This window comes from Neomonachus schauinslandi, chromosome 16, assembly GCF_002201575.2.
Source record: "Neomonachus schauinslandi chromosome 16, ASM220157v2, whole genome shotgun sequence".
Lineage (NCBI taxonomy): Eukaryota > Metazoa > Chordata > Mammalia > Carnivora > Phocidae > Neomonachus > Neomonachus schauinslandi.
Window position 1 is genome coordinate 2,927,153 of NC_058418.1, and position 15,416 is coordinate 2,942,568.

General features: G+C 56.7%; 1 protein-coding gene across 2 annotated transcripts; it reads right to left on the reverse strand.

Annotated features, from left to right (window-relative positions):
- Positions 1 to 8,180: 8,180 nt before the first annotated feature.
- On the reverse strand, positions 8,181 to 14,181 carry UBE2S (ubiquitin conjugating enzyme E2 S). 2 transcript variants are annotated; one of them, XM_021682233.1, is made up of 5 exons: positions 13,986 to 14,181; positions 13,222 to 13,369; positions 11,710 to 11,900; positions 9,931 to 10,250; positions 8,181 to 8,219 (listed from the first exon to the last, which is right to left on the reverse strand). In XM_021682233.1, coding segments are annotated over exons 1-5 (663 nt in total). In that variant the 5' UTR covers positions 13,989 to 14,181; the 3' UTR covers positions 8,181 to 8,218. The 2 variants fall into 2 exon arrangements, with proteins under 2 accessions (XP_021537908.1, XP_021537907.1); XM_021682232.1 differs by lacking the exon at positions 8,181 to 8,219 and having other exon boundaries at positions 9,778 to 10,250.
- Positions 14,182 to 15,416: the final 1,235 nt, after the last annotated feature.

The window sequence follows — 15,416 nt, forward strand, 5'->3', positions numbered from 1 at the left end:
CCTGGGCCTCCTGTCTGTGCCATCCTGGGGCTCTGCCCCACGTGTGTGCACCTGCGTGTCCTAGCACGCCCCCCCACCTGCTGTTACCATATGAGTCATAGTGTCCTGGGACTGGAGGAAGCAGATCTGGGTCAGGGGAGCTCCGTCCCAGCATTCCTGCCTCTCAGGGATGGGCCTTGGCCCAGGTTCTTGTGTTGAACACATCAGAGGTGTGACCATGCAGCAGATGAGTGTGTTCAACAGGGAACCTCCACTATGGTCCTCACAATCCCAGTCTCTTTGTGGACACTGACTGTTGCAAGAAAGACCTTTTAGAGCCCAAATCTAAGGGCTGGGGATCCAGGCCAAGGGTCTGCCTCCTGCAGCACCTGTGGCCTGTGCATGGGAAAGGGTGTGCTGTGTGGGGCTTCATCGTCTGGGACTTGGCTGTGGACCCGGCGGAGGGGGGGGCAGGGCTGAAGACTGACGGAAGTGGGAAGCAGGTTGGGGCCGCTTCCCCCAGGGATTAAGGACTAGGCCCCCCAGGAGTGAAGTGGATGGAGCTGTGGGGCAGGAGTGTACCCACCGTGAAGCAGGAGCTGCTGGTCTTGGGCACGGACGCAGCTCCGGCGTCCTCACGGGTCCAGACTGTTAAACAGCCTGTTCCTGGCTACGAACCTGGACGGCCACCTGTTTGCCGCTGCTGGACTGTGAGTGCCCCATTCCTCCTGGCTCCGTCTGTCCTCCAGCCTGCGTCCCCTACCTGCTCTCTGCTCCCAGTCACCACTTCTGCTCCTCGAGACCCCCCACCGCAGTGCTCCCCCGATCACTCCTCATTGCTGCCGCCTCTTCTCTTCACCCCCACGCCCCATCTTCCCCAGGAGATCCTGTCTCCCATTCTGGGGAGCTAGAATAGGTTCTCCCGGTTTCCTACCCTTGCCTGCCTGCCTCCCGGTGTTTAAGAAAACTGGTGATGGCTCATGGGTCGTACCTCACTGTGTGGCTCTGGGCAAGGAACTGGACCTCTCTGTGCTTCTTGTCAAAACTCAGCAGATTAAGGAAAGGAAAGGGCTGAGCAGGGGTTGCACATGGCAAGTGCTCAGTAGGTCTCGGTGTTCTGTCTTCTAGAAGGTAAGCACTGTGTGTGTGTACTCACGTACATACTTGTGGCCATTTCTCATCCCAGCTACCCTGGACACCACAGCAGGTGTCACTCCCACTTTACAGATGGAGTCACTGAGGCTCCCGTGGGGAAAGGGTCTCCACTGTCACTGCCTTGACCCGTTTCCTGCATACCTGCCATGTGCCAGCCGATATGCCATGGATTGAGGATCCAGTGTTGAGTAGGCCCCTGGTCCCTACCATTCTGGAGACCATGTCCTGAGACTGCAGCCTGTTCCCCGTCCCCACACCAGAGCTCTGTGGCCAAGGGCATCTTCCTCCAGAGGCCCCGTTTGTTTCAGGGTAGGAGCCCTGCCTCCAGCGGCTGCCTTGGCTCACCCCAACACAGATCCTGATGTAGACACCCTTGCCTCCAGCTTTCCTCAGTCTGCAGACGTGAACCTGACCTATTTCCTGACGAAACCTCTCGTCCTTCTTGGACTCCTGCAGTAGCTTCCACCCTTGCCACACTTGGGTCTGTTCTTGACCCAGATGGAGAGGCATCCTTTTGGAACTAAGTCCAGTGGCTTTAAGCCTGCTCAGAACCCTCCCAGGGTTCCCATCCCACTCCAAATGAAAAGCAGGTCCTTGGTCATGGCTGCCTAAGCCTGTCTCCACATCACCTCCCTCCACCAGGCAGGTCTGCCTCAGGGCATCTGTGCTTGCCGTTCCTCTCCCTGGAAGGCGCTTCCCAGCAGTGAGACTCAGCCTCACCCTACTAAATGTCAGCTGAAAGTGAGTTCTTTCCTCATCAGTCCATTAAAAATTGAAACCCCTCCTCCACCCTAGGTTTATTTTTGTCCGTAGTGCTGATGTCCATCTAACACGTATGCTCTGTGCTGGTGAGCCGGGACTTGGTCCAGGGCCCCAGCATTTGGAAGATGCTCAGTGAGTATTGGACGTTGAAGAAATGAGGTCTGAGGCTCACAGCCACGAGCCCTCTGCTTGTCCACCTCGTACTGAGGGTGGCGGTCAGGTGGTGTCTCGTCTCTGTCCGCCCTGGAGCCCTCAGTCCACGTGGAGTCCTGCTAGTCGATGGCGTCTTCTAGAGAAGTATTTGAATCCTCCTGCCTTGTGTGGCCTCTCCTGACCTCAGGCTGTGTGACGTGGGCTCAGGCGCTGGGCCTCATCAGGGTGGCTGGGCTGGGAGGCCACAGCAGGCATCTTGATGCCACTTGGGTGCTAGAACCAGGAGAAGGGTGGATGGAGGGAGCAGGTCTCCGCCCTGAGTCTCTGCTCTGGAGTCCCCGGTGCCATTTGGACTCAGACACGTGGTGTCCCCTCCCCAGGCCCCAGCTTCCCAACTCCTCCCTCCTGGGAAAGGAGAGAACTTGGGGAGGTGTGATTCGCATGGGGTCATCTATTCAAACCTTTTCCTCGCAAATGATGTGTGTTGGCATGGAAATTGGAAAACAGATAAACGGAAAATATAAAAAGTAAACCTCAGGGGCACCTGGGTGGCTCAGTCGGTTCAGCGTCTGACTCCTGGTTTCAGCTCAGCTCATGATCTGGGGGTCCTGAGATGGAGCCCTGTGTCAGGCTCTGTGCTGGGCATGGAGCCTGCTTGGGATTCTCTCTATCCCTACCCCCCCTCCAGTTGCACACTGTCTGTCTGTCTCTCTCTCTCAAAAAAGTAAACTTCAAACACCCAGACACATCACAGTAATAATGCGGAAAGCCAAAGACAAAGGGAAAATATGGAAAGCAGCAAGAGAAAAATGTCTCATGCAAGGGAACCCCAAGACTGACAACTGACTTCTCAGTAGAAACAGTGGGGCCAGGAGGCGATGGGGTGATACCTGCTGAGAGACCACCCCACCCCCTCAGCCTGCCACCCACCTCCCCCATCAGGGCTAGTGGCTCAGAGCAGCCACGGGAGTTGGGCTGCCTTGGTCAGGACAGGCTTGCCAGCTCCCAGCTGTGGGCATTTGGGTGGGCCCCCTAGTCTCCTGATGCCTCAGTTTCCCCATATGTGAAATAGGATTATTTCAAGGGCTCCACAAAGCAGAGACTAGTTTTGTTTGCTGCTTGTCTCGAGTGCTAGCCCTGGGAATGCTTGCAAAATTGAGTGTAGGGCACACCCTTGGTGGCTCCCACATGGCATCACTCGGCTCTGGGGACTCGGGGCTGAGACGTGCTCCGTTCATGGCAGGGGCTGGCCTGGATTATATTTCCACCTGTACTGGCACAGGAGATAAGCTGGGACTCTCTATATTTAAATTGGCTTGCATTTCCGCTCCTTGGCTGTGCAACCTTGGGCAAATGGCTCAACTTCCCTGTGCCCTTGTTCCCTCATCTGTGACGTGCGCATGGCAACAGCCCCGGCTTCCTGATGCCATCGAGGAGGTGCAGTGTGCAAAAAGCTCAGGAAAAGGCCTGCCGTGTCATGCCCGCAAATGTTTGCGTGAATGAATGAATGTTTACTATTATGAGTTATTTTGACCAGATGGACTCAAACCATCTGAGATGATTTTCCAGGTTTGTAAGTCTGCCGGCAAGCAAAATGATGCTTGGCTTTTCCAGAGCATTTTGAACACCTGTCCTAAATCCACACCCCCCAATAGCCTGTGGTTCCAAACTTGTGCGAGTGGCCCCGGCGTGTGTGTGTGTGTGTGTGTGTGTGTGTGTTTCCAAGCTTGTGCGAGTGGCCCTGGCGTGTGTTTGTGTGTCTGTGTGTTTGTTTCCAAGCTTGTGCAAGTGGCCCGGCGTGTGTTTGTGTGTCTGTGTGTTTGTTTCCAAGCTTGTGCGAGTGGCCCGGCGTGTGTGTGTGTGTTTCCAAGCTTGTGCGAGTGGCCCCGGTGTGTGTGTGTGTGGGTGTTTGCATCCTCTGCAGCATTTCTGATCCAGGCCGACCAGCAATTGCGTTGAGTTCCTTTCGTTTCTCTTGTAGTCATTTGCTGGAATAAAATCATCTATTCTTTGAAAGTCTTTCGTTGTGAGAATGGCACATTCATGAGGTTTGGAGATGTGCAAATGCAAAGAGAGTATCCAAAGTTTCTTTGTAGAAACTTTGTAAAGATCCTGGGAACCAGGATCCCAGCCCCTGGTTCTGCAACATGTTTATCTTTTTTGGAAACTGTTCTGTGTACATGTGGGGTTCGAGCAGCCTGCTGAGTCAGCCCCTATTGTGTGTTCACCCCTGGCCCTGGGCTCTCTCTCAGCAGAACCAGCATATTTGTTTTAGCATCTATATTTAATATAGTATTTATCAGAGAGAGGCAGCAATAGGGAACACTATTGTCCTCATAATTTTTCCAGAAATCCAGAACTATTCTTAAAAAAGAAAAAAGCCTATTAAAAAAATTCTAAGATGGGGTGCCTGAGTGGCTCAGTCGTTAAGCGTCTGCCTTCGGCTCAGGTCATGATCCCAGAGTTCTGGGATCGAGCTCCGCATCGGGCTCCCTGCTCGGCGGGAAGCCTGCTTCTCCCTCTCCCACTCCCCCTGCTTGTGTTCCCTCTCTCGCTGTCTCTCTCTGTCAAATAAATAAGTGGAATCTTTGGGGGGAAAAATTCTAAGATAGGGGCACCTGGGTGGCTCAGTGGGTTAAGTGTCTGTCTTTGGCTCAGGTCATGATCCCGGCTCTTTGCTCAGCGGGGACTCTGCTTCTCCCTTCCCCTGCTCTTGCCTCTCGCTTCCTCTCTTTCTCTCTCCCTCTCAAATAAATAAATAAAAATTCTAAGATGGTTTATGATTCTCAGACTGGGAAAAACCCCCATCTTAGGTGGAGCTCAAAGTGCTAGCGCATGCATGGCGGAATGGGTATGCTTGCATTGCTGACAGCGTAGACTGGTACAAACCGCATGGCGAACAATTCAGCAACATCTGTACAAATTACAAACAAATGTACGCGTTGGCACGGGAATGTCACTTCTAAGATTTGCTCTGAAGATCTGTTCCCTTGTGTGCCAAATGGCCTGTGTCCACAGGTTATTCGTTCTGGCGTTGCTGGTCAATGAGAACAGGACATGTGATTGACATCGTGGCACGTGTATGTGATGGAACCGAGAGCAGGGAGGTGCTGTTGTGCACAGACCTCCAAGACGTCCAGTGTAGCTGACAAAGCAAGGAGCAGGCGCCCTGGGTGGCTCAGGTGCTTCAGTCGGTTAAGCATCTGACTTGACTGCAGCTCAGGTCATGATCTCGCAGTCCTGGGCTGGAGCCCCGCATCCAGCTCCGCACGCGGCACGCACTTCTGCTTGGGATTCTCTCCCACCCTCTGCACCCCCTCTCCAATAAATAAAATCTTAGAGAAAAGAAGAAAAAGCAAGGAGCGGCATGCTGTGTCCAGGATACTGCATGCTGTGAGGAAAATAAAAGGGGCTTGACGGAACTAATATTTAAATTTGCTTGCATTCTTGTAGAATTTCTTGGGAAAAATATAGACGCGCTAGGTAACCCTGGTTGTCTGTGATAAAGGGAACTGGGTGTCGGGGAGACAGGAATGAGAGGGAGCTGTTTCTTTGTAGAAACTTTGTAAAGATTTTATTTATTTGTTTGAGATAGAGCTAGAGAGGGAGCACAAGCAGGCGGAGGGGCGGAAGGAGAGGGAGACAAGCAGACTCTGCACTGAGCGGGGAGCCGGACTCTGGGCTCAATCCCAGGACGCTGGGATCATGACCTGAGCTGAAGGCAGATGCTTAACCGACTGAGCCACCAGGGTACGCCCCCCTTTGTAGAAACCTTTATCTAAAAAAAAAAAAAAAAAAAAATTTGTTTTTTGAAAGAGTAACATTCATGAGGTACCCCAAGCTCTCCTTCCTTGAGGCAATTAGTATTCCCAGGTTCCAGTGTGGACCTTCCGGAAGCATTAAATTCATATGCGAGGAAGTAACACGTATCCTATTTTATTTTATTTTTTAAATTTTATTTATTTGTAAGAGAGAGAGAGTACAAGCAGGGGGAGTGGCAGGCAGAGGGAGAAGGAGGCTCCCTGCTGAGCAAGGAGCCTCCCATGGGACTTGATCCCAGGACCCTGGGATCATGACCTGAGCCAAAGGCAGACCCTTAACTGCCTGACTCCGGCATCCTGACACGTATCCTTTTTTTTTTTTAATTTTTTAAAAGATTTTATTTATTTATTTGACAGACACAGCCAGAGAGGGAACACAAGCAGGGGGAGTGGGAGAGGGAGAAGCAGGCTTCCCGCGGAGCAGGGAGCCCGACGCGGGGCTCGATCCCAGGACCCTGGGATCACGACCTGAGCCTAAGGCAGACGCTTAACAACTGAGCCACCCAGGCACCCCTATCCTATCTTAAAGAAAAATTTAGGGATGCCTTCCCCCGCTCGTACACACTCTGTCTCTCTGACAAATAAGTAAAATCTTAAAAACAAAAACAAAAATTTAAAATAAATTAACAGAGGGGCACCTGGGTGGCTCAGTTAAGCATCCAACTTTTGGTTTCAGCTCAAGTCATGATCTCATGAGTTGTGGGATCGAGTCCCCCCGTGGGGCCCTCTGCTCAGTGGGGAGTCTGCTTGAGGGATTCTTTCTCTCTCCCTCTGCCCCTCTCCCTACTCAGTCTTTCTCTCAAATAAAATCTTTTTTTTTTTTTTTAAAGATTTTATTTATTTATTTGAGACAGAGAGAATGAGAGACAGAGAGCATGAGAGGGAGGAGGGTCAGAGGGAGAAGCAGACTCCCCGCCGAGCAGGGAGCCCAATGCGGGACTCGATCCTGGGACTCCAGGATCATGACCTGAGCCGAAGGCAGTCGCTTAACCAACTGAGCCACCCAGGCGCCCCTCAAATAAAATCTTTTAAAAAAATGAACAGAAATGGTACTATATCATATGCACTGTTCACTATTGTTGCTTTTTGTTCACTTAGTCAAGCTTGGAGATCAGCCCATATTCACACATAATGAGTTTCTTCGTTTTAAAAATTCTACAGTACGGGGTGCCTGGCTGGCTGGGTTGGTGGAGTGTGCAAGTCTTGATCTCAGGGTTGAGTTCAAGCCTCCTGCTGGGTGTAGAGATCACTTAAAAATAAAAATCTTTTTTTTAAAGATTTTATTTATTTTTTTGTCAGAGAGAGAAGGAGAGAGACAGCACAGGCAGGGGGAGCTGCAGGCAGAGGGAGAAGCAGGCTTCCCGCGGAGCAGGGAGCCCGATGTGGCGCTCCATGCGGGGCTCGATCCCAGGACCCTGGGATCACGACCCGAGCCGAAGGCAGATGCTCAACGACTGAGACCCCCGGGCGCCCCCAGGACGACTTATTTTCGCTTTGGCATCGTGCACGAAGGATCCGAATCGTGGCAATCTCTCGTGACTTGCTGGTTTGGCTGATTGTGACGTCCGTGATCTCTCCATGCTGCTGGAAGCAGTGGTAATTCCACTTTTCACCCAGGCATTGTTTCCTGAATGTACGGCTGTGTGTGTACTGCTTGTAATTAGGACAAATGGTGGAAGCCCGCGGCATACCTGCAAGGATGCTGAGGAGTAAGGGGTGTGTACTTTCCACTTTCTACCAAGCTTCCATGCGTGTTTCACCGTCACGTGCTCCCACCAATGGCATGTGAAGGTGTCCGAGGCCCGACGACCTTGTCAGCACTTGGTGTCATCAGACTTTAAACGTTTCTGCTTCGGCAGTGCGGTCCCACCGACTCTAGCTTACACCGCATTCTCTCAACTACTCGTGAGGACTGTCTTCTGTGTTTGGCCGTCGTGTGGATATCCTCTTTTTGTGACGTGCTTAAGTGCTTTTGCCAACTCTTGTGTTTTTCTTATTGATTTGTAAGGGCTCTTTATATGCTTTGGATTAGTCCTTTTTGGTTCTAGGTCTCGCAAATACCTTCTGTCCCACTGACTTATCGTCCATCTACTTTAGATAAACAAGTTGATTTAAAAATATTTAAATAAACTTCATGGATATAGTTTACACAAAAACACACCTATTTTAAGTATAGTTGAAGTTTTGGGATGCCTGGGTGGCTCAGTCGTTGGGCGTCTGCCTTCGGCTCAGGTCGTGATCCCAGGGTCCTGGGATCGAGCCCCGCATCGGGCCCCCTGCTCGGCGGGAAGCCTGCCTCTTCCTCTGCATGCCGCTCTGCCTGCTTGTGTGCTCTCTGACAAATAAAATCTGAAAAAAAAAAAAAAAGTATAATTGAAGTTCTGACACATTTACGCACCCGTGTGACCACCGGTATGACCGGGGTCTGGAACACGCTCCTCAGTCCGGAAAGCCCCCCATGCCTGCCTCCCCGATCCCAGATGGCCGGCACCCTGCTTCTGGGCACCACGCGGTACCGCCTGTTTGGGCATTTCCTCTCAGTGGATTCAGGTATCCTGTACACTTTTGAATATGGCTTCACTTAGCACAGAGTATTTTTGAGGTTCGTCTGTGCTGTTTTGGTGTTAATCTTTTGCCGAGTGCTATTCCCGTCTATGAACTCAGTTTCTTTTACTCCTTCATCTGTTGAGCATTGGGGTTGTTTCCATTTTTCATCCAGCACTAAGGAAGCAACTATGAGAGCTCACGTACAAGTCTTTAATGTAGACGCAGTTTCCTTTCTCTTTCCGTTATCCTTTTTTGAGAGGACCATAAAATTTTTGTTAATGGACAATAAGCCAATTTAAAGCCTCTGTGCCGGGGCGCCTGGGTGGCTGTCGTTAAGCGTCTGCCTTCGGCTCAGGTCATGATCCCGGGGTCCTGGGATCGAGCCCCGCATCGGGCTCCCTGCTCCGTGGGAAGCCTGCCTCCCTCTCCCTCTCCCCCTGCTTGTGTTCCCCTCTCCCGCTGTGTCTCTGTCACATAAATAAATAAAATCTTAAAAAAAAACCCTCTGTGCCTTCAACAGTTTCTGCCAAGGCCCACTCTTCCTCCCTACTCCACCACTCTGGCTTTGCGGCCTTCACCTCTGGCCCCAACGAAAGTCTGTGACGTACAAGGGCCACCAGCTTGCAGTCAAGCAGGATGGGACAGGAAGCCAACTTGCCGCACGTCTCCTGGCCCTCCCCTGGAGTGTGTGTGTGTGGGGGGCAGAACCTGTCCATGTGACAGATCGATTTCTATGATGAGGTCACTTGGGGTTAAACAGGAGAACCTGGGTGGCCCCACCCCATCAGCTGAGCCTATCTGAAGGACCTGGCCCTTAAGTGGGGCACCTGAGGCTGAGAGGGGCAGGGGAGAGGAGCCCGCAGGGGAGTAACCCAGGCAGCTTCCAAGAGCGGAGGACCTGAAACCCACCATCAGCTTCAAGAGCTGGGGATGTGGACTGGCAGACGCCTTCGCTAGTGAAACCAGAGTGGCCAGCTCGCCACGCCCAGGCCACAGAGCAACAGAAAGGGTTGGACGGGCGTCGTTTGAGGCCTGGGATGCAGAAGCACACATGGAACATGGTTTGCCACCCTGAGCTGGATCAGGTGCTGAGCTGCCAGCAGCTGGGCCCACACCTGTCACCTGGCTGTCCCAGGCAGGGAGCCTGCCAAGTTACACACCTACTTCAGGAAAGAACAAGGGCAAATGTGATGGAGAGCAGGCCCAGCTCCCCCGCTTTCAGCTGGGACACGGGGCTCCCTCCTCCCCCGCGGCCGACCCCCGCCACTCCCCGCACGGCAAGTCCACGCACGCACTTCCAGGGCCAGGGGGACCAGTGTGGCTGAGGCAGCGGTCCTGGGGTGTCTGTGAGGCAGAGCAGCTGCTTTTCCAACTTTATTTAGAAAACCAAATCCAGGTCCCAGTGCCCCCGCACCCTCCCCCACCCCAGCCATAATTTAAATAACTTAGAGACAGCGTTGGGGGTCGGGGGTTGGGGTCAGGGGGAGGGGGAAGAGCTGGGAGAAAAACCCACTACAGTCGCCGCAGTGCTCGCTTCTTGTCCGTCTTTTTCTTGGCCGCCAGCTTCTTATCCCGCTCGCCCGCGTGCTTCTTCGCCATGGGACCATCGGCCCCTCCCGGGCCCATGGGGTCAGCGGAGGGGGCCGCACCCCCACTGGCCACGGCCCTGCTGGCCTCGGCGCTCCCGCCGCTGGGCCCCCCGGCGCCCCCGTGGATCTCGGTGAGCAGGCGGGCACGGGCTGCGTACTCCTCGTAGTTCTCTAAGAGCAGGCGGCCTGCCTCCTCGTTGAGGGCCGACTCGGGGTTCGGGTGGATGAGCAGGCACTTGATGGTCTGTGGGGAGAAGGCCAAGGTCAGGGCTGGGCCACCCACGGGGCCCCCCAAGCCTCCGGAGTCCAGCCTTAGGGCCTGCACACCGGTGTTCCCTGCTCTCCACACCCTCCCCCAAGCCGACGCTGGCCCCGCTCACACCTGTGTCCTCCCCTTTGCTCAGTGTCACCTGCAAAGGCCCACTGGGGGGCCGGTACTTGAGGGGCACCCAGAAGGAGATCTAGGAAGGGAGCCAGTCCCAGTACCCCTTCCCTTCTCGAGCCCCTTTTCACGGAGGAGCAAACTAAAGCCCAAAGTGCCCGGACTCCATATAGGTGTGGCGGGCGGCGCTGGGGGAGCCTGAGGTGGGTCTGGCTGGACCAGCGGTGGCCCCGACACCCCGGTCGTCTGTCCCACCTCCACGTCAGCCACTGTGACAGGGAGCCTGCAATGCCCACAACATGCATGGCCTCCATCAGGTGACAAGACCTTTCTTGTCTGCAAATGAGGCCAGCAAGAGCGGCTCCCCTGGCTGCTGAGACACGCAAGGCCCCTGGCCTAGCACACATCACTGATGCCCATCAGGGACCCCTGACCCCACAGCCAGAGGCCCCACCCGCAGCTCCCCACACACTGCAGCTCCTCGGGATCACCGGGGACACAGTCACTCCGTGAGCTCATCTCCAGGGTCCCCACCAGCCGCGGCTGACACTCCAGGGACAGGAGGAGTAGGGTGTTTACCTTGGAGCTCAATCCTCCCCAAGTGCCCTGCAGGAAACTCAGTTTCCCCACCCCCCCCACCATCTGCCCCAGGGCCCCTCAGCAATTCCATCAAAAATTTTTCTTTTTTTGAAGTAAGCTCTACACCCAACATGGGGTTTGAACTCACGCCCCAGAGATCAAGACTCGCCTGCTCTTCCGACGGAGCCAGTAGGGGATCACGGGCGTCTCCATGCTGGCTCAGCTGACACGGCTCTGTGGGGGCCTCAGGCAGCACCCCTGGTCTGCCCCCGCTAGATACAACGCTTACAACACAAAACGTCCCCGGCGGGCCAAATCACTGATGGCTGGGAAACGACAGTTCATGAAAATATTCTAGAACCACAGAGGTGACCACCGCCTAACTAACGAACTACAGACTTTAGACTGTCGAATTTGACGATACCATGAACTCTAGCTCGGGAAAGAAACAACACCCCTGACCGCATGCTGGCTTGTACCATCAGGAAAGCGTCCCAGGATACAAACCCATCGCCTGCTCTACAGCAAAAGTGCCCCAGGCACCACGCAGCCTGGACAAGCATACTTAGTGTCCTGGCTCAAGCACTGCCAATCCTTCCAGACTTCCCAGCTGGAAACCTGGATTTTTACATGGAAGCCCCCAACTCCTTCAGGGCTGATTTTCAGACAGACACCGTGCACCATGGCTCAGACATCAATGGGACGTCCAGGAGGGAGGCGCCTGGGCCACCCCAGAACTCACCAGTAGCACATGCCGGATGCCCAGCTCAGCTGTCCAGTCCCTCTTGAGCACATTGACACAGATCTCACCGTTGGCGCCCACGTTGGGGTGGAAAATCTTGGTCAGGAAGTAGCCCTTGGGTGGGGAGGCAGGAAAGTCCTTCCCCAGCAGGAGTTTCATACGGAACAGGCCTCCAGCATAAGGAGTCCCCTCTGCAGTAAGGGAGAGGGGGTTCGGTTAGGAGGCTCAGGACTCTCTGGCACCACAAAAAAACCCCAAAGCCTCGTCTTCAGGCTGGCTATGAGGCTAGTGCCCCGCTGCCTTCTCCACCAGACTGAGGCATTCTTGAGTGGGATGGGGCTAGGTTAGGGGACCCCCATAGCCACCCCTGGATGTCTCATCTCTCAAGTGTCCCAGTCACGTCCCCTTTCCAAGAAGGGCAGACACTCCCCCCCACTGTCTCTCTGGAAAACCGTCTACTTGGAAGGCCCGCAGACAAATGATGGGACTGTTCTGTAACCTCCAAGGTCTTCTCGTCCCCCAACTTGCTCGCCTCACAACAAAAGGGGGAGTGGTTCCAGACCCACAGTGGTTCCTCATGCCCCCGTCACCACATCCCTCCGTGGTAGCCTGGGCAGCTGACCTCCTGGTCCCCTCCTGAATCTGACCCCAACCCCTAGTCCAGCCAAGCCATTTCACCTCTCACCCAACGCCAGTGGTCCATGGTCTCCTGACCGCCCCCTCCCCGTCAGCTGAACAGTGCAGCCTTCACATCTGCTTGAAATCCACCAACGGATTCCTTTCCCACCTCCTTCCAGACTCCTACAAGCCCTAAAAGCTTCATCGGTCTCTTCTTCCTGTTTCTACCAAGTATCCAGGGCGCCTGCCTCAGGACGTGGCCTATTGGGGAGCGCTGACACCCTCCCCACTGCCCCACCCCTGACCAGCTCCTCCACCCCACGCTTGTGCCACCCCTTGGCTTGCTCCGTAGACACAACTCACTGTATCACCGCATGGCTCCACAATCGCGTGTGATCACCCGGTGACTACCGTTCCCTCCTGAGACGCTGCATCTGGCCTGTTCCCTGCCCTGTCCTGGGGGCCCCTGGCACAGCAGCAAGGAGTCTGCGGTCATCTGGCCCACCCTCCAGAGAACCCCCATCTGATGAATCCCGGCAAGGCGCCCCTTAAATGCGCTCTCGGGGGTCAGGGTTTTCTCACTACCTGCAGCAAAAATATCCGCGATAACTTGTTATCTGTGGTGTCCTGCCCTGCAAACCGTGAGCCCCGAGAGTAAGAGGTGTCCCTGTGCAGCACACCACCACCTCAGCTGTGTCCCCAGCACCTGGCAGAGCTCAGCTTATAATGGGGGCTTCCTGTTCTTGCTCTAGTTCTGCTTTTTTTGGTGTGTTCGTTTGCTTTTTAGATTCCACGTATAAGTGAAACCCTACGCTGTTTGTCTTTCTGACCTGCTCTGGCACTGAAGAAGAGAAAGTTCTAAGCACACTCCTCCTCCTTCAATCCCACACTCACCAGGGCCCTCGATGGTGACCTGCAGGTCAGTGAGGTCTTCCTCATTGGGAAAGACCTTGATGCCGTCAGGCGGGTCAGCAGTCAGCGTTGTCACCTCCTTATACACCAGGCGAATGATGTGGGGGGGCAGGTTCTCCACATTGGAGTTCTGGACACAGAGAGAAGGGGGTGAGTAGCTGGCCGAGCCGGGGCCTCCTGCACGATCTAAGGACGCAGTGGCCACCCTGGTGTTGACCCTGCAGTCCCAGAACCCCCACCCAGTATGCTTCAGATGGCCGTCCAAAGCTGACCTCCCACTAGAAGTGGGGGGGGTGTCTTCGAAGGGGCTTGCGGATGGGTCCACCTTCTCCAGAAGCATCCAAAGCTCGCTCATCGTCCGGCACGGTCCCCCATGGTTCCGGGTACGCCCGAGGCCTACCTCGGTCCCCTTCCCTACCTCACCTTGGTGAAACCCTCTTCGAAACCCCAGCTCAGGGCTGGAGACGGAGGCGGAGCGTCCTTGCTCTCAGAACACCCACGGGCGAGCCACAAAGCCCCTGAGCCCTCCCCGGGACTCAGCCGGGCCTTCCCCTCCGGGGACCCTGCGGGCCGCCCAGGCTCCGCTCCTGCCCCGCCTCCAGGAAGGCCCGTGAGCCCATTCCAGGTCCGGGACCCCAGGCGGGCCCCCCACTTCCCCGGGCCGTCCGCGAGAGGCTCCCGAAACCCCGCCTCCTCCTCCGGGGGGAACCCCGACCGCCCCTCCCAGGCCTGGCCTCCGCGCTCACCATGACTGTGGGCGGCCGGGGGCGGGTCCCCCCGGCCCCCTTCCTGCGCTCTCCGGGCCGCCGGCTGGGGCGGGGGGCCCAACTGCTGCCGCTGCGGCCCTGGAGAGGCTCCGGCGGCCCCGCTCCACTCCCCGCTGCCTCCGCCGGCCGCCGCGCAGCGCCCTCAGAACTCCTCCCGCCCCGAGTGCCCGGCCGCACTGAGCCGGTCGCGCGCGCACCGCCCCCCTTTTATAGCCACCCGTAGACCACACCCCCCCCCCGCGGCTCCGAAGCGGCGCGCCTCGACCCGTGACGTCACCGCGCACGGTCCTCGGCGTTCGAGGCACTCGCTCCCCTCCCGTAAGCTGCGGGAAGAAGGAGGAGAAGTTGGGCAGGGGGACGCGCGGGGGTCGTAATGGGGTCCCTGGAGAATGGGGGCGCTGAGAAGGGAGGGTAGAGAGAGAAAAGACGCGCGGGGCAACGCGACCGCTGATTGGGCCGTTTGAATGAGACGCCTCCTCGGCCCGGCGTACGCGCGCGTGCCCTGACGCCCAGGAAATCGCGCACGCGACTAACGGTCGGCCGCGGAGCCGGGACGGGGCAAGGGTGGGCGGGACTCGGGGGGGTTTAAACTGATGATGGAAGGCTGACTGGCCAATAGGGAAGCGCAACCGTAGACTGGCGTCACGAGGCTCGTACGCGCCAGCCCTTGGCGGAGAAGGCGGTGCCAGGGGGCGGGGAGGAATGGAGAGTAACCAATGGAGGCCTTGTCTAGCGCGGGCCTAGCGCCTCGCAGCCAACGAAATTCGTCGGTTTTGTATATGCAAATGAGGTGTGCGCGGCCACCCGCGCCCGCTCCTCAGCCCGCGGTGGGGGTGGGCGCTGCGAGTAGGCTACATTTTTCTGCGAGGCGCCATTTTGTGCGGGCACTGCGTCGTGACCCGTGCCGTGCGTGGGGGCGATGGAGCGGGCCGCCGGGCCTTGAGGGCTTGGCCGCCTGTGGCCTAGCGTGGCCAGGCGTCAGTCACGGCGTCGGGTTTCTGTCTCCCCACGTGGAAGATGGACACTGGCAACCTGGTGGTGGCAGGAGGGAGGTCGAGGCACGGTCCTGCCTGCGACTGGTCCCCGGCGTCCCCCCTGCAGGCCTGCGCGGTGTCCCCCGACGGGCCCCCGGCGTCCCCCCCGCAGGCCTGCGCGGTGTCCCCCGACTGGTCCCCCGGCCTCCCCCCCGCAGGCCTGCGCGGTGTCCCCCGACGGGCCCCCGGCCTCCCCACCGCAGGCCTGCGCGGTGTCCCCCGACGGGCCCCCGGCCTCCCCCCCGCAGGCGTGCGCGGTGTCCCCCGACTGGTCCCCGGCCTCCCCCCCGCAGGCCTGCGCGGTGTCCCCCGACGGGCCCCCGGCGTCCCCCCCGCAGGCCTGCGCGGTGTCCCCCGACGGGCCCCCGGCCTCCCC

Coding starts and splice junctions, on each gene's coding strand:
- UBE2S (XM_021682233.1), bottom strand. Junction 11,901..13,221: donor GGTCACCATCGAGGGCCCTG/GTGAGTGTGGGA, acceptor CCCTTACTGCAG/AGGGGACTCCTTATGCTGGA. Junction 10,251..11,709: donor GCATCCGGCATGTGCTACTG/GTGAGTTCTGGG, acceptor TTCTCCCCACAG/ACCATCAAGTGCCTGCTCAT.